Source organism: Emys orbicularis, chromosome 19 (assembly GCF_028017835.1).
Source record: "Emys orbicularis isolate rEmyOrb1 chromosome 19, rEmyOrb1.hap1, whole genome shotgun sequence".
Lineage (NCBI taxonomy): Eukaryota > Metazoa > Chordata > Testudines > Emydidae > Emys > Emys orbicularis.
Window position 1 is genome coordinate 1,630,732 of NC_088701.1, and position 24,357 is coordinate 1,655,088.

General features: G+C 54.0%; 1 protein-coding gene across 2 annotated transcripts in view; it reads left to right on the plus strand.

The window, feature by feature from the left end:
* Nucleotides 1-18,924, plus strand: part of DNM2 (dynamin 2) — a 55,623-nt gene extending 36,699 nt beyond the window's left edge. For both annotated transcript variants that reach the window (XM_065419722.1, XM_065419721.1), the window contains exons 15-21: nt 7,704-7,817; nt 12,701-12,810; nt 13,698-13,809; nt 15,601-15,765; nt 16,171-16,397; nt 16,755-17,009; nt 18,032-18,924. In XM_065419722.1, coding sequence (XP_065275794.1) covers nt 7,704-7,817; nt 12,701-12,810; nt 13,698-13,809; nt 15,601-15,765; nt 16,171-16,397; nt 16,755-17,009; nt 18,032-18,101 — 1,053 coding nt within the window. In that variant the 3' untranslated portion in view covers nt 18,102-18,924. The remainder of the gene's footprint in view (nt 1-7,703; nt 7,818-12,700; nt 12,811-13,697; nt 13,810-15,600; nt 15,766-16,170; nt 16,398-16,754; nt 17,010-18,031) is intronic.
* The last annotated feature ends 5,433 nt before the right edge of the window (nt 18,925-24,357 follow it).

Below are 24,357 nucleotides of genomic sequence, written 5' to 3' on the forward strand. Positions count from 1 at the left end.
TTTAAAAAAAAACAAAAAAAAACCCCAAACACGCACCCACAAATCTAAGAGAGTGGCGCCTCTCTTCTTAAAACCGAGTACACTTACTGTCTAGAAAAGCAGGCACCTTCCAAATGGAGCAGTGTGGCTTTGTTAGGATCCTTCTCTGCAGAGGGAAACCTTGTGGGATCACCTGATCTGATTTAAAAACTACTGGACTCCTGGCGTATTGTGGGGAGAGACACAGGTGTGAGGTGGGGAGCACAGACAGCCCCGGAGGCTGAAATCACCTGAAATCCCCTCTTCTACCTGCCCTGGATGGACCCAACAGTCTTGGGCTGAGAGGGCAACTCAGTCCACAGTTCATAACGCTGCAGCCCTTAACTGAGACGTTGATGCCCTGAAGGTGGGGTCAAGCCATAGAAATACCTAGGATAGATGTAGTGAGATCATATTCCCCCTTCAATCTCTTATCCCTCCATCTGCCTGCTTCCATGCTTCCAGGGGCATTTGGGGGGGAAAGAGTATGGCTGGAGTACATTGCATTATGGGGACTTTCTGCCCTCTGAGGATAGGACAAGAGGCAATGGGCTTAAATTGCAGCAAGGGCGGTTTAGGTTTCCTACCTGTCAGGGTGGTTAAACACTGGAATAAATTGCCCAGGGAGGTTGTGGAATCTCTGTCATTGGATATTTTTCAGAGCAGGTTAGACAAAAACCTGTCAGGGATGGTCTATATCAGTGGTTCTCAAAGCCAATCTGCCGCTTGTTTAGGGAAAGCCCCTGGCGGGCCAGGCCGGTTTGTTTACCTGCCGCGTCCGCATGTTCAGCCGATCGCAGCTCCCACTGGCCCCGGTTCGCTGCTCCCGGCCAATGGGGGCTGCGGGAAGGGTGGCCAGCACATCCCTCGGCCCATGCCGCTTCCCGCAGCCCCCATTGGCCGGGAGCGGCGAACCGGGGCCAGTGGGAGCTGCGATCGGCCGAACCTGCGGACGCGGCAGGTAAACAAATCGGCCTGGCCCGCCAGGGGCTTTCCCTAAACAAGCGGCAGACCGGCTTTGAATTCCACTGGTCTAGATAATACTTAGCCCTGCCTTGAGTACAGGAGACTGGACTATATTCCTCTCGAGGTCCCTTCCAGTCCTATGGTTCTCCTGGGAAGCAGAGCATGAGTTGGAGTAAGTGTGGGTAAACCCAGTGAGCCAGATTGGTGGGTGGGGGCAGGTCTCTTGCGGGCTAGCTGACAGCACTGCTGCCTCCAATTCCTAGGCCTTGGGAGCTGCCTGCATTCCACCCCCTGCAGTAGCTGCACTAGCATAAATGGCTGGTGGCACCCAACCCTGCCTGAAATCAAGGTTACCTGCACCAATGCAACTGCCCTCTCTGACAGCCGTCTGCCCCCAGGCAGCTACCCTGGGGAAGATCCCCTCAGATGATCCTTTCTTTTGTGTAAGGAAGAACTGAGTAACTTGCCTGCCTGTACAAACAGCTGCCAAATAGGGCTTTTCCTTTAAGTGTATTCGCTTCTAAGGGAGGGTGAGGTCTCTATTGAATGAAAACCAATTTGCCTTCTCGGGACGAACAGTGCCCTCTGGAGCGGGTGGGTCACAAACTGGCTGGTGTGTACCTGGGGCTCAAATATCACGGACTGCCCAAGAAAATGGAAATGCATGTTGCTTCTGGCTGGAGGAGTCTTTAACCATGGTCAGGGTGGCCCTGCTGGTACTTTCCCCAGTGTTCCCTTGGAGATGTACACAGACACACTGTAGGCCACTTAGGAATGGCTCGTGAGAAGACCACTTCTGTCTGTCAGACGTCCTCACGAGGCTGTGGTGGGACGGAGGTAAAAGGAGCTCTAACAACACCACCTTAATAGGGAGCTAACAGCCCCCTTTTCCACGTGGACTGGAAACGTGCCTGACGCTGGATTCAGAGGCAGACCTGGTCCGAACTGGGATTGGCTAAGTAGGGTGGTTGACACTACTTCTCTCCAAAGAGCTTTCTAAGCATTGGCCCTCACGTGGTGGAGCAACTGAAGCGCAGAGGGGAAGGGCCTCGCTTGAGTTTGTCACAGCTGGGAGTAGAAAGCTGGGTTCCTTGCCTCACTGCCACTGTGCTCAGACCCACTAGATGGTGGTGTGGGTTGAATAACTGAAGCTTCTGGCCACTTAGCCTATGGCAGAGGTTCTCAAACTTCATTGCAGTGCGACTCCCTTTCGACAATAAAAATTATGACACGACCCCAGGAGGGGGGACTGAGGCCTGAGCTAGCCGGAGCTCTGTGGGGGTGGGTCAGCCAAAGCCCAAGGGCTTCAGTCCCAGGCAGGGGTCTGTAATCTGAGTCCTGATGCCCATGGCTAAAGCCCTTGGGCTTTGTCCTTGGGCCCCAGCAAGTCTAAACCAGCCCTGGCGACCCCATTAACATGAGGTCGCGACCTGCTTTGGGGTCCTGACCCGCAGTTTGAGAGCCGCTGGTCTGTGGGGATTTTAAGTGCTTATCTCCCTGCCAACTGGCTTGTTTTGAGCCTGTTGTGGGTCGCCTTCCAGTTTGTAGTGGCTCAGTGTACAACACAGAATTTGGCTTTGGCCCTAGAAGATGACACGTACCCTTATGGAATTCCAGCAACCCTTGGCACTGCTCTGGGTATCCTCCAACACAAAAAGCTAGCAAGGAATTGTGTGGAGCTGCCACTAAAGATGGCAGATAAACCAAGGGGACCCTGAACCATCTGCAGGTCCAGGCTCCCAGGAGAGAAGCATCTAATGAGCCCAGCGAAAGCCTCAGCAGCTCAGGCATAAAGAATGCTTTGCTTGCCATCAAACATCCTCCTGGGTTAGTGGCATTTTGCAAGGCATCAGTCCCAGGCAAGGGGCAAGAAGGCAGGTTCTGATGCAGGGGTCACTGATGAGACAAACCAACCCCTCCCACGGTTGAGTCAGTGCCCATTCATGCTCTCCCTGGGGAAGTCTGCCCACATGAAGATGCATAAATGGTATTGCCCCATTAGTCATTGGAGCTACAGTCACTCTGAGGTTCTGGCCCAGGTACCCCTCTAGTGATCTCAGCTTGACTCCTCCCTACTTTTGGAAACTTACAAGCCTCTATCTCAGCCGTCAGTAGCCATCTTGTAAGTTTCCCAGAATTGTGCTGCTTCCATTTTCTTGTGGCGTCTCATGGACCTTTCCAAAGCACTAAGTGAATCCTCCGGAAGGCCTGTCTGTTGCCTCCCATGTCTCCAATTCGGTCCCCTCAAGGCTGGTCCTCCATCGCTGGCTGTAAGAATGCAGATTGTAATGCGGTGATGGGAAGGTGGAGATCTGACTATCCTGGACGTAAGCTGCCAATCCTACTGGGCTGCTTCTGATTTGGAGCGGTGCAAAGCTGGAGGCAGGAGAGCTGAATTTACATGCTCCGGTCCATCTCTGCAGAGGGATCCCGCCTGCGGTGCCAGTCCCAGAAACGTGCTTCGCGTGCTCCCTGGTGGGGTCTCACTCATCAATGAAGGGGAAGTATTCAGTCTTTAAAGGACTCTCCTTCTGGGTGTTCTACTGGGCTGCTTCTGTGACTAGAATACTGTACAAATGAGCTCATCTGCTCCACCTTCCTGGGAGCTGGCTTGGTAACGGTGCGTCACTTTGCCCGTTTGTCGGGGCAAGAGAGGTGCCCTGGGCCTCCCAGCTAGTCCGTGCCAGAGCTGAGATTAGAACAGGGCATTTCTGGCTCCCAGGAGTAAGTCCTTCCTTTCTGCTAAAACGTCTCTTAGCTCCATGCTACGTAATTGATCCCTTAACATCTGGGCCCCTGCTGCCACAGCTCTCCCACCCAGCCCTGAAACAGCTGTCTCTGTCCTTCCCCAGTGCTGATCATTGCCTTCCCAGGAGGCCAGGTGTAAGCCTCTGGCTCTGCCACTCATCCACCAACCCAAGCCCTGTTTCTCTGCACTGTGCCTACAAGCCAACTCCGTTCTAATGCTCTCTACCTGTCAGACGCCCTGCTTCCACTCTTCTGCCTCTGGTCCTTTAAAACCAAATTCACTTCAAATTCAGATTTGTTTAAATGGGAATCCGAATCTCAAATTTAAAAGGGAGCCAATCTAAGGGGTGAAATCTTTAACCTGCTTTCCTTTTTGCCATCTCAATTTCAGGGCTCCTTCCTTCCCTCCGCCAGAAAATCTGTATGAGTTAAGTTTTAGCTCTAGCAGCCTGTGCCTGCCGACGCACTGAGCTTGTGTGTGTGTGTGTGTGTGTGTGTGTGTGTGTGTGTGTGTGTGTGTGTGTGTGTGTGTGTGTAACATGTTTGCCTTTGTTGTGGCTTTTATGTCGGTAGCCACCGGAGCAGCACTGACAATGAGAAGAACCTTAGTGGGATTCCCTTGACAATGGTTCCCAAGCAACCTCTGGAACAGTCGTGGCAGGAAATTGGTGGCTTCTCTGGCTTCACACACTAATCCTGGCGCTAGAAGCTAATATGAACTCAAGTCCTGCCCTAGTCAGATTCTCAGCCGCAAGTTCTTGGTGCTCGTATCACTGCTGCTGACAGGTGGCTCCTATATAAGCGATAGCAAAGAAATTCCGAGATCTAGCGTGTTTAACTCTTCTCCACATAACCATGTGGGTCGCTTACCCCCCTCCAATCCATCCGTTGGACTGATTTGAGACCACCCTCTAGACACGTGCTGAAAGCTTTTCCTTCGTGTCTGTGCGTTACTAACCGGGAGGGTGATGCTAACATGTGCAGAGCACTTGGGTAGAGTGACCGTAGCCCTCGATGTTCCTGTGATCAACCCTACTTGGACAGTCGCAGCGTCTTGGCCCCTCTAAATGTAGTCCCTGTGGATGCCTTTAGTCCAGGCCTACGCCCGACTGCTGTGGAGTCTGTTCCGCTGGAAGCGCACGGCCTAGGCACTAAGTGATCATCAATCCTATTGTGAGCTCTTTAAAAGAGGGCAGGGTAGCAAAGTAGAATGTGCTTCAAAAGAAGGTATTAAAGCCCAATTCTTGGGATATTGTAACAATTGGATGTTGGGCCAGAGAACAGTTCTCCAGGCTGTAACCTCTTCTGGGTTTACCAAGCCTGTGGTGTTGCTACAGGATCTGATGCTTGTTAAATGGCTGTTCATAGCAGGCTTCTCATACTCACTTGCATTGGTTTTGCTGTTCATCATAAGTGGCTTCCCGGACAATCCTCCACCCTGGGGAGTTCAGCAGGCCAGAAATCGAAGATTCACTGGCATCTGGGTAACCTTAATGTTCAGAGAGCTGATAAAGGCCGTTTGGCCTGATCTAATGGAAACTAAAACCCAGGCTTGAGTGATTGGGTCCCCTTAGCATCTGGAAATGGGTCATGCAGGCAAAAAGGACTAGCAGAAGACTAGCATCCGGTATCCATGTGCTGTAGTCTTTGGGCTGGGCCAGTTGTGTGTCGTTGGCTTTCACAGTAGTCCTTTACGTTAAGACCCTGAGGTAGAGTTACAAGTAATGTAGGGTAACGTTGTTCCGCTGTGGACAAGACCGGGAAAGACTTTCCAGAGGCAAAGGAAGGGGGTCTGTTGTATTCAGAGAGCTCGGCAGTAACCTGCACTGCTCTTCTCAGTAGCTATTGCACGACAACCGTGAAGGGGCCCAAAAGGCACTGAGTAACTCCTTCCTGATTTGAAACACTGGAAAATTCTCACCTCGCCAAGTATTTTGGGGCAGGCTCTGCCGTTCCATTGTAGTCTCCAGTGCTACCGTCGCTCACTGGAGTTAGATCAGCGTAACAGGACACAGCCTAGCCCTGTTTGGCTGAGCAGTGAGCCGCTTTTTAGCCCCAAGGCTTTTTTGGTACAAAACAAAATGGGATTGTCTGGAGAGTGGGACTAATGACGACTCTCTGGTTTCAGACACTAATTTTCAGTGGCCCCTCGGGGGCTGCCAAGACTTGCCTTTGTGGTGATCAGTTATGAAAAACTTCAACAAAGGCAAGGGATAGTAAAGACAAACGCTGGAATATCCAGACTGGAGACTTCTTTATACCATCGGCTGTTCTAGGGAACCCACTGCTGGGAGTTGCTCTCCGAAGTCCATTGCCTCCAGGACAAAAACCCACGTTCTAGGACCAGATCCTCCCCTGGCTTCAGCGGAGCGAGCGGTGTTCCGAGCAGTGATGAATTTGGCTCAGTAGATTTCTGAGCACTGGGATTATAGCAGCTGAGACTCAGGTTGTTCTTTGAGGAGGTCTCCAGATACTTTCTCCTCCGTGGAAAGACCAAGGGGGGAGAACAGTGCCTGAATTTTTATCAAGAGCCTTAGCAGTAGAGTTGATGGTACAGGCTATAGAGCAGCCAGTACTAGCAGCTGTAATTCAGCTTTCTCCTCAGGCTGCGTGGGGGCGAGGATGTTGGCCAGCAGTAGTCCCCTTCCGGTCAAAATTATGATCAAGCTAAGCGTCTGAACAGGGTTATATGGCAGGGCGGCCTCTGCTAGCAGATGACCTAGAAGGTCCCTTCCAGCCCTACAGAAGAGGGGTCTGAGTCACGCTGGCCTCTGTTTGCTCCTTGTGTGACGGGAAATGCTTCTGCCTGCCCTGGAAAAGCCAGCTGCTGTGCAAGCCTCCAGACAATGCAGTGCTTCCTCCTCGTCTCGTAACGTGCTGCTTGCGAAGCTGGGCTTGGGCAGTACTGCTTCACCGTGGCTGGCCCCGGCTCCCGTTCTGCTGTTGCCGTCCTATGCGGGTCACTCAGCACTGGCTTGGGGAGGCCCAGTCTTTCCAAAGGCCATGCAGGAGTGATGGTTTCACAGGCTTTCTAGTGGCACGTCCAGGGCAGCCTTGAAGGAAGCCAGATGTGCTTCCTGCTGTGAGTGAGTGCAGCTTGGGGAGCGGAGGAATGGAGGGAGGGGAGTCGCTCACCCCCCTGTTCAAACTAGCTATAGTGTTGTCCTGGCCATTCTCGAAGGGGGCGCAAGGTTGTGTGGACTCACTTCCTGCTCTGAAGGGGATGAGGGGAACAAATACCCTCGTTCCTGGACTGGCTATTCAGGGGGTCCGTGCCCTGGCCCCTTAAGGTTGGCTTATTTCCAGAAAGCTCTTTGGTCCCTTGGGTGAGTAGCACCCGGGTAGCCTATAAACAGCGGGCTCAGACTCCCCTCCCCTCCCCTCCCCTCCCCTCCCCTCCATAATACCGCAGTGGCGATGACCAGGTGGATTTGAGTGCATCTGCTCTGCATCTCTGTGCCCCAGGCCGTTGGTGACGGCTAGCAGAAGCACCATGGGATAAGCCAGCTGTCTTTGTCTTGCTGTACAGACGCTGTGGCCAGTGCCTCTCTGGTCTGGATTCCCCAAAGGGGCCCCGCCCTCTGCCTGGAGAGCTGTAATCTAGGTGTGAATGCAACTGAGATGGTCAGATCTGCAGGCCTGTCCTATTATTCTTGGTAAAACCCACTTTGGGCTCCTTGCTGGAAAAATGTGCCAGGCTCCCTCTGAGGAATGGGGCTGCTTCCCTGCCTAGGACTGGTAGGTTTTCATGGGGCAGACACTACCCACAAACTCTCCTGCCGAGACTCCGAAGGAAAGTAGGGCCCAGGCTAACGATGAGCAGCATGTTAGGAGTCTGAAAGCCCCAGACCCCTCTCTGCTCTAGGCAGCTTAAAGTTGAGAGGGTGGCCAGAAAATAAGGATTCCAAGCTAGCCTGTAACCTATTCTCTCCCCTGCCCCATCGTTTTCCCACTCCTCTTGTTTCCTCCAGGTAATCCGCAGGGGCTGGCTGACGATTAACAACATCAGCATAATGAAAGGAGGCTCCAAGGAGTACTGGTTCGTGCTGACTGCAGAGTCTTTGTCCTGGTACAAAGATGAGGAGGTGCGTATTGGCTTGGTTGGTGACAGTAAAAGGTGGTGCTTGTGATCAGCATATAGCTTGGGGCATTCTGCCTTGCCGCTCTGCACATAGTGAATGTTCTCGTGCCGCTTCACCACCAGGAGCAGCTCATTAAGGGGGCTGGACTAGAAGACCTCCTGAGGTCCCTTCCAACCCTGATATTCTGTGATTAAACTGCTACTGGTGAAACCTGTTGGGTTGACTTGCAGCTTGTAGCGTCACTACAGAAACCCTGGGGGGGGGCCGACCAGCCCTGGGATTCAAACCCTTGAATTCTAGCTGCATTATGGGAATGTCTAGAAGAACATGACTGAGCAGCCACTTCCCCTGGAGTTTGTCACCGTTGCCGATCGTGAGTGTGGGTCTGACACTTCATTACAGCGTGTCCTGGGGCTGACTGCTAAAGTAAAACCTCTGTGTTCATTGTGAGATTCTGGGGCTACCACCAATAACTGCTTTCCTGCCATCGCTTTAGAACCCGGTTGTTGCTCTCTGAGCAAGGTGGTGGGCATGGCCACAGGACCCAGGCTGTGGTGGGGGCATGTGGGATTGGCAGGGCAGGGAGTTACCAAATTCAGCTGCCCGTGAAACTGAGGGGGAGCATGGGCTAGTCCCAAAAGATGCTTTGGCTCATACCCTTCTCCTGAATCCAGTGTGGTAAAGTTTGGCTGACTCCCCTCAGGAATAGCTAGAGTATGGACTTGCGCTGGGCCTGAAGGTGGCTGGTTTGTGTGTTGGCTTGCTTTGCTGGGTTTGAATCCATGGAAGGTTCTGCTGACGACCCCACTGGACTGTCAGTGATGTCCGGCCATCTCCCTGTGTGCTAAAGTGCACACAGGAATAAGACCCAGACTTCTTGTCACTATATGGGCAGCCATTCTGAATCAGCAGGGTCCCAGCCAGCACATTCCATGTCTCCAGACACTCCCAGGGAGCTGTCAGTTGTGTAAACAGCAGATAAGAAGTGGAGCTAGTGGGACTCATACAAGAGGCAGCTGCCTTGGTCTAGTGGAGGCAGCGTATCTCCCACAGGGATGACTGCAAGTGCCAAACAGTTCCTCATAACCACGTCTCTACCCCATTGTCTCGGTGGTTTTTGTCTGCTGTAACTAGCATTGCAAGAAGCTTCCAAAATCATTACCCCCTTGGCTAGTAGAGAGAACGCGGCCCCCCTCACCTCCACTGAACAGCCACACACTGAAATACACAAGACTTCAGACCTGAAGGGGTCCTGAGCTCATAGGGAACTCTTCCGCGGTTCAAACCTCGTGTGTGCACACGCGCCCTAACCAAGGGAAATTGCAATCGCCCAAGATGCAGAATTCTCCCGGCCATTGCAGCTAGGGACACTGCAGAGTCGTTCAGAGAGATTTAGGAGGCTTTTTAATAACCAGCGTCTGTGGAACAGTCATTTGGGTTTAAACATTGCAGGGCTGTGCTGGTGCATGAGAGCCAGAAAGGTACAGGAGGTGGAGTGAATTTCACCAAGTAAAAATCAGTGGGGGAATCCGCTTCATTGTAGGGGCTTAGCCTTAACCTAAGGGAAGCCGCTAGCTGGCGAGTGTGGGTCTGACATGCCTCGTAGCAGTGTGTCCTGGGGCTGGCTCCTAAAGTCAAACCTCTCGGCATTCATTGCCATCTTGTGGGGCTTTGCAGTCTCGTGGGAGTTGGGAGCGCTCCGAGTATTCTATGCTGGGGCAGTGTCTGAAAATTCACCCTTGGCAGCATCCTCTCCGCAGTCACTCAGGAGGTTCTTGCTGGGATAGTAACCACGTGCTGAGGTGGCACCGTGTGCCTCCCGCATGTGGTTATTCGAGTGGACAGGGAGTGCCTTCAGGCTTAGACAAACGTGATCTGGGCTTGGCAGTAGCTGGCCACTGGCTAGCCGGGTGCCCCTAGCGCGCCAGATCCACTGAACTCGAGGCTGTTCGTTGTCTCTCCTGGTCCCTGGAGGAAGGGATAGTGGCGCTCGGAAGCGGAGATGGCAATGTGTGGTGTGGGCAGGCGGCTGGGGTGTTCAGAATGCAGTAGCCTGTCAGATCAGAGGGATTTGCATCACTACTGTGTGGGCACAAAATTGCCATGTTGTTGTCATGCAACCTGGGGGGCCCCTCGGCCAACTGGACGCAGGGAATTGTTACTGAATAACACCTGGCTCTTACCTAGTGCTTTTCAGAGGTCAGGATCACTGGCCCCATTGTACAGATGGGCAAACTGAGGCACAGGGAGGGAAGTGACTTGCCTACAGTCACCCAGCAGGCCAGTGGCAGTGCTGGGAATAGAACCCAGAAGTCCTGAGTCCCCAGCCAGTACTCTGGCCACTAGGCCATGCTGCTTCCCTAACACTCACTGGATCAGTCCCCATAGTCCCCTGCTTCTGCCTGGAAATTTAAATTCATTACACCAGTCTGGCAGGTCTTGGTGAAAGCTGGTGCCTCTTTGGGCTTAGTCCTCTCGGCTAGGGAGATCGGGCCAGAGCTCCGAACAGAAGGGGTATCTGTCGTATCCTAGCCTGTGCTCCTGTCAACTGCAGGGGCTGGAAGAAGCAGCAGAGGCAGCGTCCCTTCTAAGCACCACTCCCCGGTGGCTGGAACAGAGACGCCGCACTCACATTTTCCAGCACTTCCACCCCCACAGTCTGAAAAACGGATATTTTTCCCTCCCCGTGTCACCCGTCTCGCAGCCAGGCTCCAGTGGCTTGGCGTTGGTGCAGGGCTGGATGGAGAGAGATGGACCGGTGGGCAGAAGAGAGATTGTGAGCGGGGGGCTCTCGTTTCTGTGAACATGCTGCTCAGAAAAGGAGATGTTAACAGAGCTTTATTTCCCCGTCTCGCTGTACAGTTTAACAGCAGCTCCAGGAGGCAGCCCCCTTACCCGAGGAAGACCCAGACGTTCTTTGTTCTTGTCCTTTATCTTCCAAGCAAGCTGCAAAGATTAACCTCTCCTCGCAGAGAGGCTGTAAATCTAGATAGGTTAAAAAACCTTAAATCGACCTCCTAACAGAGAAGGAAACATGTAGAACTGATGCATTTCATTCTAGCCTATTCCCCTACCCCCATCCCAGGCAGCCCGTTTCCTGTGGGGAGGCCTCTCTGGGGGCGCTTGTCTGGCCCCTCTGCTGTGGGTAATGAGAACCAGCAGGCTGCAGATGAATGAGGCTCTGTATTCAGCAGGCACAAATTGCCTACCCCCCATGCCACTAGAAATGAGCTGCTGCTTGCAGAGAATTTCCAGAAACACCCAGCAGCCGCTGCCGCTGGAAAAGCACTTTAAAAAAAGCACTGGTCTAGGCAAATGCGAGGGAAAGCGTATTAAATATGGAACCATAAAGCAACATGGGTTTAAACATCAATCTGACTAACCCATCTGTGACTGGAGCAGCCATAAGAACTCCTGCACCTGGTTAATTCTAGCTGATAAGAACAGTTAACGATAAACATTTGCTCCAAGGCTTACGATAAAATGAGGGCAAGCGAAGCCTCTAACAGCTGCATACGTTGCCTGCCTTACCTGGGTCCGCTGAGCTGCTCCTGGGTGCTGCTTTACCAAACCCAATCTAACCAATGTGCAGACTACTGTACACCTTTATAGCCTCCTGAACAGGTAGTCTGAACACTGGGCAGGCTGGGCTGGAATCGGTTTCAAACCTCCCATGGCATCCATGGTTTTTGTGGGTTGCTTTTTTTTTTTTTTTTCCCCTTTTTCCCCCTCCCGGGTTTTTATAAGAGAAGCTGTTCGGTGAAAAGGATCCGCTTTGTCTCGTCTGACGTGGCAAAGCCTGCAACCAAATCCAGTCTGGAAAAAAGTTGTGGGTTTTTCAGGAAATCATACGGAGGGGTGGGGGGTGGCGGTGGCTGTGGGGGGAGGGTTTAGGTTCGTGGCCTCTCTACAAAGGAGAACGTCACTTTTGGGGCTGTGTGCGCGCAGCATCTGGAGACACAGGGCAGTTGGAGTTATAAACAATTCCAGATGTGGCGTTTCGGCAGCAAGACGGCTTGTGTGACTCAGTTGGGTGGCCCCTCACTTCACTGGCCTGCAGCCTGTTAAATAAGCAGTGTCCTTTGTGCCAGATTCCTAAAACCACTTCTCCCACTCTCCTGGAAGGGGAGTGGGAGAGACCCATGGACTCGGAGGGCACTCGCATACGTTCCATTAGGCTGCCCAGCCCTCATGTGGCTGTTGCAATGCAAAATGGGTTTACAGCTGTGCTGCAGCTGGCATAAAGGCCCAGTACTACCCATGGGGCCTGTAGGGGACCGGATCCCCCTCCCGACAAACGTCGTTTCTGCTCTAGCACCTCCTTAGAGAAAGGTAACATTTATGTTGAAACTCACGAAGCCCGGGGCCCTTAGGACCGTGTGGAGAAGTATCTGCATGACCTTTTTAGTCTGTGGTTAATAAGTTAGACTCCTATGCTAGGGCTGGGGACTGTCAGCCTGGATCTAGAGAGCACTGCATTGCAGAGCTGTGTGTTCCTGCACTTCGGTGGATGCGAAGCATCAAGGTTTCCAAACTCGATGAGGTTAGGTGGGAACTGTCCTTGGAGGCAAGTTATCCCATCACCGTCTCCTGAACAGTAGTGGTTCTGAAAGCAGCAGGTACTGGCCTCTGTCAGAGTCCAGATACTCGACTCGATGGGGCCCCTGGACTGGCAGTTCCTATGAACAAACCTAGTAGCTTAGCCGAAATGAGTCTGTGCCTCAAACGAGGTTTGCTGTGAGGTGGAGGAAAAACCTGGTCCGCTCGGTCGAGGGACTCCACTTCACTATGTGCCACGGGATGGATGTTGGAGAGTAATTAGACTGGGGAGGAAATGCTGCCCAGGTCCCAGCTCACGCTCATTTTTGTCCTTTTCCCCCTTCCAGGAAAAGGAGAAGAAATACATGTTGCCCTTGGATAATCTGAAAATCCGGGATGTGGAGAAGGGCTTCATGTCTAACAAACACGTCTTTGCCATCTTCAACACGGAGCAAAGGTAGGGGATGTGGAGACAGACCCTGAGGGAGCTTTGACAGTGTTTCCCAGGCTCCTGAAAGCTGAACCCATCAGGGAAACAAGCGATTATGCTGCCTACCCTTTAGCCCCACCACGAGGGGAGGCCTTGTCCCAAACAGCTGGGCACCCGGCGTATACTGTACGTAGAGATGGCCGAGGAGATTCATGTCTCATGGCCCCTTTCTGATGTGCTCTTGTTATTCCAAAGATCAAGACTGTTAACAGTCATCGCTGGTGAATGGGACAACTCGTCCCTCTCCAGCAATTGTTTCAGGCTCTCTCAAACTCAAGTCCTTATTGCTGCATCAGTTGTGCTTTGGAGGCTTCCTTTGCAACCATGACGACGAGAAACTCTTTCCCTTCCCCTCCAATTAAAGCAGCCGCTTTGGAGAGTTAGTTTCTTGGGCTAGCGCCCCACACTCTGGAAAAGGCTGCCCTAGCCCTTCTGTACTTGGCAACGCTCGGATCACTTGCCGTACTGGTTAATTCGACTCTGACTCCGTTTGGGGTGGTGGGCGCTCATCTTGAGACAGGTGGCGCGCCAGGCTTAGCCAGGGGGAGCGTGCCCAGTGGGTGGCGTGTGGGAGGTGGGAGCAGCTGTGATCTAATGAGGATTATCCTAGGAGGAAGGAAAAGCTGCCAATATTTACACAGGCTTTCTGAAGGGATTTCAGACTTCCCAGTCTGAGGCCTTGCGTTAGCACCGAGCCCTGTAGGAAAGGGATCCTGCATGTACCAGCTGGGATGGTGGATTCTGTCAGTGGCCTTGGGCTGCCTGGTCTAGGCCAACAATAGAGATGGCCCACCAGGCCATGATTGTGGAATTCCTTTCCTCTGATTATACCCCCGCTGTTTCTTCGTGCCTAGGAATGTGTATAAAGATCTCCGTCAGATTGAGCTGGCCTGTGACTCCCAGGAAGATGTGGACAGCTGGAAAGCCTCCTTCCTCCGGGCTGGTGTTTATCCAGAGAAAGACCAAGTAAACATTCCCTTTTCCTTGATGATATCCTGGAACTGGCTGGGGGTGCCCGCTGGGAGGGCCAGTGTGGGGGCTGCCAGCAGCTGCAAGTACAGGAGTGTCAAAAATTGACTCCTAGCATAGGTTCCCCACTCTGGCTTGTCCAGTATTGGGTGTATTCCGGTAATACCTAGAGGCCCTAGCAGAGATTAGGCCAGTGCACAGAGGCCTAGGAAGAGTGGTTAACCTTGGAGCAGGCTCCCAGGGGAGGTGGTGAACTTTCCCCCTCGTGATGGCTGCAGATCCAGCCTGGACGATGCTTTAGCCCAGGGATCTCAAACCCAAATGCCCACGACGGACAGGCGCGCGCGCACACACACACACCGCTGCCCCCAGTCCTGCTCCCACTCCACCCCTTCCATGAGGCTCCGCCCCCTCCCTGCCCCTATTCCAACCCTTTCCCAAATCCCCACCCCTGCCCCACCCCCTCCCCTGAGCACGCTCCTTCCCCCCCTCCCTCCTGGAAAGTGCTAAGTGCTGCCAAACAGCTGTTTGGCAGCGGGAAGCACCTGGAGGTAGGCAGAGGAGCGGGAACGCGGCGCGCTGGGGAGAAAGGGGGGCACGGCAGTGAGGGGAGCTTGGCGGCCGCAGGAAATAACTCGGGGGGATTGGGGGGCGCAGGGAGCTTGGCGGGCCGCAGCAAAGAACTCCGTGGGCCGTGTGTTTGAGACCCCTGCTTTAGCCAAACACAAGTGACTGGAATAACTGGGGAAATTCTCTGGTCTGTGCTATCCCAGAGGCTGGGCTAGGTGATCGAATGGTCCCTTCTGGCCTTAAACGCTGTAAAAGCTCCAGGCTCCAAAGAGATTCCAGTCTGAACAGGCCAGTCAGAGAGCGCGGGGACACAGAGGTCAAGTGACTTGGCCGGGTTCACCCAGTAGGTCAGTGGCAGAACTGGGTTTAGAACCTAGGTCACCTGAGTCCCAGTCCATGAGCCCACAGCCTCTCCCATACCACCATGTCTCCTTGCCAACGGCAGACGTACCTCCTTTCCCTCTCGTCGGCAGTTCATCTCGCTGTGATGGCAGCCTCTGCTCTGCAGAGAGGAGGATGAAGGCCAAGACTGTCAAAAGCGATGTGTGGGTTTTTTGGGGTGCCTCGTTTAAGACCCCCTTAACGGGGCCTGACTTTTGCAAAATGAACTCCCTCCCTCTGAAAATCAGGCCTGTTTATAGGGCCAAGCTGGGCACCTGAACTTGCTAGTCACGCCCCAAACTGAGCTCTCTGGGTGGGGGTGGGTACGTAGAGCACCTTACCCAACGGGGCCCTCAGGATGCTACTGCAGTCCAAATACTAGATGAAAACAACGCGGAGTCTGGTGGCACCGTAGAGACTAACAGATTTTATTTGGGCATAAGCTTTCGTGGGTAAAAACCCACTTCTTCAGATGCAGGCATAAATATACTTAGTGTCTATTTATGCCTGCATCTGTAAATTATAAATATACATCTGTAATTCTCACTCCATGCATCTGAAGAAGTGGAGTTTTTACCCACGAAAGCTTAGGCCCAAATAAATCTGTTAGTCTTTAAGGTGCCACCGGACTCCTCGTTGTTTTTGTGGATACAGACTAACACGACTACCCCCTCTGATACTAAATACTAGATGATGAGCTGGGAAGTTCTGTGAAATTGGCACAGGAGCAATCAATGCATGGGATGCGCTCACCAGTTCTTAAGGGGGACACTGCCCACAGCTCCAACCTGGGCGTCTGCAGAATCCCCGAGTGACTGACCCGCTTTCCTTGAGCAGGTGGAGAATGAGGATGGGGCCCAAGAGAACACCTTCTCCATGGACCCGCAGCTGGAGCGCCAGGTGGAGACCATCCGCAACCTTGTCGACTCCTACGTGGGAATCATCAACAAGTCCATCCGGGACCTCATGCCAAAGACCATAATGCACCTCATGATAAACAATGTGAGTGGTTTGCACCTGGGGCTGCGTTGTCCTCGCCATGGCCTGTTCGTTAGAGGGGGGAACCTCTGGGCTTGTCACTGGGGACACGACTCCTTTCAGCACCAGGGGTAAGATCAGTTGCACCAGATACTCCTGTGCGGAGATATTTTAATTCTGTATTTTAATGACCCTTTGGTCCTTAACTCCCTGCCTTACCAAAATCAAGGGGTAAAGCGTGTAAGGCCAGAGTGTGATTCCTGGCTTTGTCCCAGACTGCTACAGCAATCCAGTGACAGTGGCTTAGGATAACACCAGGAGACCTGACTCCCGGCTTTCCCTGCTCTAACCACTAGACCGTACTTGAGCTTAATGGGCTCAAACTTAACTGCCATCTGCATGTTGGTTCCCTTGCTCCCATCTCTGCAGACCAAGGATTTCATCCACTCGGAGCTGCTGGCCTACCTGTACTCCTCCGCAGACCAGAACAGCCTGATGGAGGAGTCGGCCGACCAGGCGCAGAGGAGGGACGACATGCTGCGGATGTACCATGCTCTGAAGGAGGCCTTGCACATCATCGGGGACATCAGCACCAGTACGGTCTCCACGCCGGTCCCGCCGCCCGTGGATGACGCCTGGCTGCAGAGTGGGAGCAGGTACAGTTAACCAGGGAGCGGGTGGCGTGGGAGACTCTTGCCACGCTGCTTCTAAGCGAGGATGGGGGCACTGGAAGGAGCGGAGGGGCAAGGAGCTATTTGAGGTGGGAATGGGGTTGAGGAAAGATGGCCTAGTGGGTAAAGCCCTGGGAAGCTGGAGACCTGGGCTCTGTTCCTGGCTCGTCCCCTAGACACCCTTGGGCCAGTGACTTCTGCTGCCCTGTGCCTCGGAACGGGCGACCCCTCCTGCCTGGGGGGTGCTGGAAACGGTCGGGTGGGGAGGAGGGCCAGATAAGCACCTAACTCCGTCGCTAGGGATGGAGACACTCACTCTGCTGAACTTCCTTTCCCCTGCAGCCCGACGCCCCAGCGCAGACCTACCTCCACCGTGCTGCCGCCAGGCAGGCCCCCAGCTGTGAGGGGCCCAACTCCAGGCCCCCCTTTGATCCCTGCCCCTGCAGGGAGTCTCTCTTCCTTTGTGGCTCCCCCCATCCCCTCGCGTCCTGGACCTCAGAACGTATTTGCTGCTAATAACGATCCCTTCTCAGCCCCTCCTCAGATTCCATCACGGCCGGCACGCATTCCGCCTGGCATTCCCCCGGGCGTGCCCAGGTAAGAGATCCCTGGACCTCCTGGCATGTCTCCAGCCATTGGCTCAGTGCTGGGGCTCCAGTCCGCCTTGGGTGGCGTGAGACATGCCAGCGCGGAGGGTGGTAGCAGGGCTCTTCTGTTACCAGAGCTGGAGCTGTACTGGGGTCACATGGCTTGTGGGAGGTGCTGAGCTTGTCTCAAACCCCAGAGCTGGGATCCCAGCCTTGCAGCTCAGGCCAGGTCTGAGCGATTTCTGCTTTGATTGAGGGCAGAATTCGGTCCCTTATTACCGGCAGAGGGGTGCCTTTGTGTGCATCCGTCCGTCCCCCTTCCCCTCCTAGAGTGGATGTGCTGCAGGTATCTGAGGTCGGATTCCCATGGGACAGACAGTGTTTCAGTGTCATACAGGAATGACCGAGGCAGCAGGTCCCTCGTACTTGCCTTGTCTCCAGGCAAACCCTGAGCGACAGGGTTAGGAATGGCTCCCCTCCCAGCAGGCACTGTGCCCTGAGGCCACTGCAGGTGACTAGCTCCCCTTTCCTGCCCAGTCCAGAGGCAGCTCCCAAGGGCTGGGTGTCAGGTCTGCTCTGACCCAGCAGCGGAGAGAGCTGCCCTGACTCCGTTTCATGCTGTGGTCACTTGTGCCCCTGTATGATCCCTTGCCATCCCCCCTCCCTTTACAGCCTCTGGACCAGTGCCCCGGGGTAGCACCAGGCGACAGATGCCGGGGTCCCACTTGGATAGTGGAGCCAGCTCAGCAGCACAAAGGCCATCGCGGAGGCCTGCAGCAGGCTCTGAAGTCAGCTGAGCCTGTGCCCTGGCAGGGTGGTGCTGGGAAAGGACAGCAGGCCTGCAGCGCTGCACCCAGCCCTCCTCAGTAATCCGCTCCAGGCACAGGATCACGGAGCCCTCTGGCTCCAGGGCAGGCGGGGCGCTCGCTAGCCCTCTGGCCACACAGCGCCCAGGATGTTAGCTGCCCCATGGCGGTGACTCCCGCTCTGCCCCTTCCCTACTGCTCTCACCTGTTCCCATTCTCTCTGCAGCAGAAGACCCCCCGCAGCGCCGAACCGGCCAACCATTATCCGACCGGCTGAGCCCTCCTTGCTAGACTAGCCCCCTGGGGGGCTGCTAGTGACTCCTGTGTGCCTGGTGCGGCTGCCCCACACCTGCTGTCTGGGGCGGGGAGGAAGAGGGGAAATCCCCCCTCGTCTCCCATGTCTAATTTCTTGTTTAAAAAAACCTTACGACTGTGATCAGCTCTGCAGAGTGGTTCTAGCCAAGGCCAATTCCTGTTAGCCTGGTGGACTCTTTCTCTGGGATGGGCGCAGCAGGCTCCTTCCTTGTAAATACCAATGGCATCTGTTAAGGGCAGTCGCTGTGTTCCTTGTCCTGATGGCCCTCCCCTCTCCCCACAGCTCTCTGCTCTTTCCCAGCTAGGAAGTGGGTAACTGGCATTACACTCTGGGGGGTTGGTTCAGGAGAACCACCACCCCTCGGAACGAATACCCCAGCGCAACTCAGCGCCCCCACCACCGCCACGATGTAATAAAAAGCAGAGGATTCTATTTTGGGGGTTGACTTTTGCACTTTGTTGAATAACACACAATGAACCCCAGCTGGGTTCTTGCCTTGGGATCGTCTGAATGTAGGAAGTAGAGACGGGAGTTCTGAAAGGCAGTTGAAACAGACTGTCCTATTTCTCTCTGTGCACAGAATCTCCTTAAACTCCTGCTAGTCAGGCTGATCCGATTTCTGTCTCTGGCTCTTCTTCCACCCCCCTCAGCCAGCCAGAATTGTTTTGTATTGTTAATATATTCTATATAAAACACTTAATGATTTCCCCCCTCCCCGAGGCCCTTCCCTAAACTTGATTGCTAATCTGATCATAGGCTATATTTCAGTTCTATAGCGTGGAGGAAGATTTATATATGAGAAATAATGGGACTGCAGATAGTGATTTGCTAATTCAATCCTAATTCACTGCAAATGGGAGCAGACTCTTCAGGTTAGCCCTTTGTCAGGAGGTGCTTGGCTGATTGTGAACCTCAGGTATTCCTCATGCAATATCTGCCCCTGTGCCCAGGCCCCCAATTGGGGCTTACGTTCAGCTAGTAAGTGACAAACTTGGATTGTGTTCTGTGAAAGAAGCACTTAGCCGAAGGGCCCTGGGCTGATGAGCCTCAGCAAACCCAATCGGATGAGCAAAATACCAAGCCAGGTGGGGCCCCAAATGGGCCATGGAATGAGCATAAGGGAGACCTGCAGAGCGCCAAAGTAGCAGGCTGGGTTCTGTGTCAGTAGCAACTTCTGTCACCAGCTGGTTGCTTTGCTCGTTCTCCACTTGGTCAGGGTCCTAGGCCAGCTGGAGCAGCAGAGGGTCTCGTAACCGAAAGCCAGGGCTTGGACAGCTGGGGGCAGGCTTGAGGGCTAGCGCAGGCTGTGGACAAAGGCCTGTCTGAAGCCTTTCTAGGAGCAAAACTCCCAGGAGCTCCACGGCCAATGTCCATGAAAGACCAGATGTGTTTTCCCTCCTGCTGGTGGGCGGCCCGGGGTTGTAACAGGCCCTGGTGTCCAAAAGCTCAGGTGGAGAACGTGTGACTCCTGTCGGATGGGGGAAGGGAGGTTGTGATGCCCACAGTGCTATGTACATGGATCTAGCCCAGGAGAGAGAGGCTGTACTGCACCGTGGGCATGTGACTTCACTGGGGAGGAAGCTGAGGGAGTGCGTTTAGCAACTGGAAACTTGCTGTGGAAGGCTTTGGCGTAGTATCCGTTCTGTGCCTCTCCACGCACCTCCCCTTCCCTCGAGCTGTGCTTGAGAGCGGTGCCTTCTCAGGTACCTTGGCAAAGCACTCCACCCCAGGGCCAGAAGCAGAGGCTGTGCGTGCGTGTGCGTGTATGTGTGTGTGTATATATATAAATATATATATTTTTAAAGACTATTAATTGTAAAATCTTGAGGTGTTTGGGGTTTTTTTAATCCAGTTCAAGCCCAACCCTCTGCTCTCTGAGAACCTGTAGGGCTGATACTTCGCCCAACAACATCCTCTAGCCAGAGAACTATGGAAAAGATCCATGAACCAGCCTGCCTTAAATAACCTTTGTTTCAAAGAGCCTGTCTTCATCGTGGCCTCTCCCCTTCCTGCGTGGCGGGAGGGGACCCGAATTGCTTCCTGGCGTTGGCATTTGAACCTTAGCGCAGGCGCTGGTAACCAAAAGCATTAACGCTTGTATGGAGACGGCACGGTGGCGGAGTGCGAGCTGACATGGCCCGGGCAGCCATGCTGCCGGCTTCACAAAGCAAACTTGCAAACCAAAAACATGCCTAGCAAGTTGCTGGCCATTAAAACTTGGCTCCAGCAGGGGGCAGCCTGGCCTGCTGCTTGTCTTCAACACTGTAACTATTTCCTTGCACTAGCGGCAGCTGCTTTGTTCTAGGATGTTGTGCAATGCAGTCCTTAGCCCGCTCCCATCGGTGCTCTGGCCTTCGAGCTGCCTGCGCAGAGCGTCCTGAGGTCCCTTTGCTTGTCTGTTTTTTACAAAATCCAATTGCCTCTGTTCCGCCTCCTGCTAGCTCTCCCTGATGTCCTCGCGTGTGCAGTGGGCTCTGGAACCTCTCTCTCATCTCGTGTTGATTACAAACCCCAGTCCACTTCTCTCCTGTTCCTTCAGTTTGCTGATTGTGTAAGTGCCTCCACTCTGTATCCTATTAATAAACTAAAAAATAAAGGGAAAAAAATCAGCTGGTGGCAAGTCTCTCTGGCACTTTGTGGTGTGTTTTCTGCCTCCTCCTCCCTTCTTTTCTCCTTCTGTCTGTTCCTGAAGGGGGGAGCCTGGGGGAGAAGGGGCCGTGCAGCATCTCGTTAAAGCACTCACAGGGATGCCAAGGAGCTTGGAGAACCTACAGCTGAAAGTCCGATGCTCCTCTTGTGACCATGGCAATACGCAATCCGGCTCAAGGGTCAGCTGTTCTGAAAAGCCTCCCTGGCCCAGTTCAGACCCAGTTCCCATTGCGATGTCATGGGAAAGAAGCGTTTATTTGTTGCGGTGGAGGAGCTCCGGTCATGGAGGAGGGCCCTGTTGTGCTGTACAAACACAGACCAAGCATCCACATCTCTTCTGAGGACACAGCTGCCCATCACCCGGTATCTGAGCCCCTTTTCCCTTAAGCAGCTTTGAAAAATGTCCATCAGCCAGGGCTATTGTAGGTGGTTCAACCATATTTTTACCAAGGTTTGGGCTGCATGGCGACATTTCTTCTTAAATCAACCAGCCTCTTCCTCCTTTTTGTCAGGGATCTCTTCAAAGCCTCCAGCTCTCAAACACCCTGCACTATCCCTCTCCCCCACCCCCCAGATCTGGCACCCGGTTGCGTTTCAGTCTTGCTCTTTTCTGTACTTTCTTCATGGCACAGCTACGTTCCTTGGGAGTTGCTGGTGAGCTCTAGGGCGGCCTGCTGGCCGTAGCCTGGGCCTGAAGCCTTTCTACAGCAACCCCTGCTCCACAAGGGAGAGGCTGCAGAACTGGCACCAGTGTTGGATTCGCTGGTGGGGGCATAGCCTAGTGTCAGTGAAACAGAACTCTCGGGGAGCGAAGAGCTGGGGTGAGCTACTGCTCCCCCCTTTCCTAGTCACTTTGCCTGCACTGCCAGCCTTAGGGCTGAGCTGGAGTGGTGTTGGGGTAAGCAAGGGTGGGCTATTCGTCCCACCTGGACATCTTGGATATTTGAGAATAGGCTGTTGTTTGTCAGGCTTCTCTGTCCTTTCCCCACTGCCAAGGAACGTCCTCTCGATGCAGGCGGAAGGAATCGCAGCAGCCCTTGATTTAGGCAAACCAGCCTGGATTTGTAAGAACGAGTAGCTAGAATGGGAGTTGCGCAAGAACTGAGCAGGCTGGTCCCTAGACAAGGCTGCAGGCCCGTGGATTAAAGCGGTAACCCCCACTGTGCCGCCGGATGGTGCTGTTTGCTAAGAACAGGCTCCTCCGCCACCGCTCAGCAGGGTGGGCGCTGGAAGCAGCGAGGCTAAGCTGCCCCAACCCGCTCAGGAGAAGAGCAAGCGTGTGCGTCAGTGGGAGTGCGCTGCGTCCCTGTGCGGACGTTTTAGATGCCCTGCCTGGGAGGGAAGTTGCTGTCTCCCAGGGAGCGTGGCCTGACCTGCACAGAGTTGGCTCTGCCAGGGGAGCACAGGTCATGCGCTAGGTAGGAATGTTTAGCCCCTGCCCTCCTGCAATAGCAGCAGAAACCCCTCTCGGTTCTAGCTAGGCACCACTCGGTGCCATCTAGCAGTTGCTTTGTGGGAAGCGGGTCCTTGCGCTTCCTGGGTGTGAAGCTGGGGTGACGGTTGAAATCCTGCACTCATTTATTTACAGCTGTGGCTAAGAGCAGACCCCAGCCAGTTCGCTCGTCTCTGCGAGCAGACCCCAGCCAGTTCGCTCGTCTCTGCAAACCGGCCCAGGGCCTCGCTGCAGTTGGTTGGCGATTGCCCCAGTTGCTGTTCTCTAGACTTACAGCAGCCCTAGGTAGGAAAATCCCCATTGGACCAGCGTGGGTCAGGCTGGAGCCTGGCTGCGGAGTCACCGGAGGCTTTTGTCTCAGACTCAGGCACCCAACCCAAAGGAAGAGGGAATCGATGGAAGGTGGCTGCATTCCTGCTAGGCTGATGGGGAAGTGGTGATTTAAATCAACCACCTCAACCCTACTGGGGGCAAAACTAACCACTTGGCCCTGACTTCACTAAGGGACGCTTTGCCGTAGCCCAGCTGCAGGTCTCAAAGCGCCTTAGGACGGCAGCTGCTCCCCGTTCACAGAGTCAGGCACTGAGTCAGTGATTCACTTACGGACATGACAGCCTAGACCCCAGCCATCCTCTGTGCTCAAGCCACTCCTCCCCAGCAGGGAGTAGGATGAAGCTAGAACCGAGCTGCTCTCTGCTGGGAGCTCTTTAGAGAGTTCCAGGTAGAAAAAGCTTCAACCTCCACTGTAGGTCACTCCCAGGGCCGAGCCTTCCTGGCCTGATCTCCACAGCAGTAGCTGTGTTCACGGTGCTGGACTTCCCCAAGGCGGCTGCTCCAGTCTAGGGGGTCTCCCCCAGGCAGCTGTAACCAGCTCCCAGTCCTGACGGGCAGGAGCCGGGACTGAGATTCCTTTCCCATGGCCAGCCCCCACCAACACTCTCAGCTGAGAAACCTTTCAATGGTGTTTGTTTTCTTCTCTCTTGTGACCAGGCGACCGGCTCCCTCCCGGCCTTTCTTCTGATGAGCCACCTCTTCCGAGAACCATCGCTGCCCCCCACAATCACTTAAACCCCTTTGAACCTGCTCCTGGGGATTCTGCCTTGTTTATATCTAGACAACAGCCCAACTCCGGCCAGACAAGAGAACAGAGCGCCATCTCCGTCCCCCTAAAGCGCCAAGAGGGGCTGCGGCCTGGCTGTTGTGCTGGGAACAAAGCCTGGTGAACGCTACAGTCCGTGCAAGAGGTGTAACACCACTGTCAGCCCCCCCACCCCCCCCAGCAGAATACCCCCCTTCCCCTGGAAATCAGAGTTGGGGAAAGGTGGGGAGATGATCCTCTCCTCGAAAAGCAAAGATCTCATGGAGTTGGACTGGGCTTGCATCGGATGAACCCAGGTGCTATTTTCTTCTTCCCTCAGTCATTGCAAATGCTTTGTGATCGAACTGAAGAACTCCGCCGGGCCCCCCTACCTCGGAAGTGGCCCCAGCTAACGGCGACTTGCCGCGGTTTCTAAGCGGCAGAGTTTCCCTACTGCCCTCACCCCACCAACTTCAGGACACAACATTGCATTTATGCAAAGGGAGTTTTGTCCCATTATTTCTTCACCTCCTGCGGGACCTTGGCCGCCCTGACCTGCTCACTACTCCAGCTGGGCAGTGATCTATAGAAACAGACCACTGAGGATTTACCCCCTTCCATCCCATCTTGAGTAAACCTGCCCAGCCAGTCCCTCCCCCCTGCCGGGTTAGACAGGGTAGAAACACCAGCCCCAAGCAGTTGTTTACCAGCTGAACTTTAAGTGCATTTAGTAGTTGAGCAGGGTCCTCATTGAACATTGTGGTTCTGTGTTTATTTCTAAGCTATAGTTCCCACCCAGCCGTTCCCTGAAAACAACACTAGCAAGGGGGTATTTTTAAGCTTGTTCTTTCTTACGTGCCTGTTAATGCTGGGAAGTTGGTGATCTGGGTCTCCATTGTCACTGAAAGCACCATTTCCCCCCTCCCGGTGAGCAGAAAGTGGGAAGGAAGCAGGAGAGAGAGAGAGAGCTCAACAGTGGGAAACAGGTATAGCTCCCTAATTATTTATTATTAGAATCCCATCTCATAGAACTGGAAGGACCCTGAAAGCTCATCA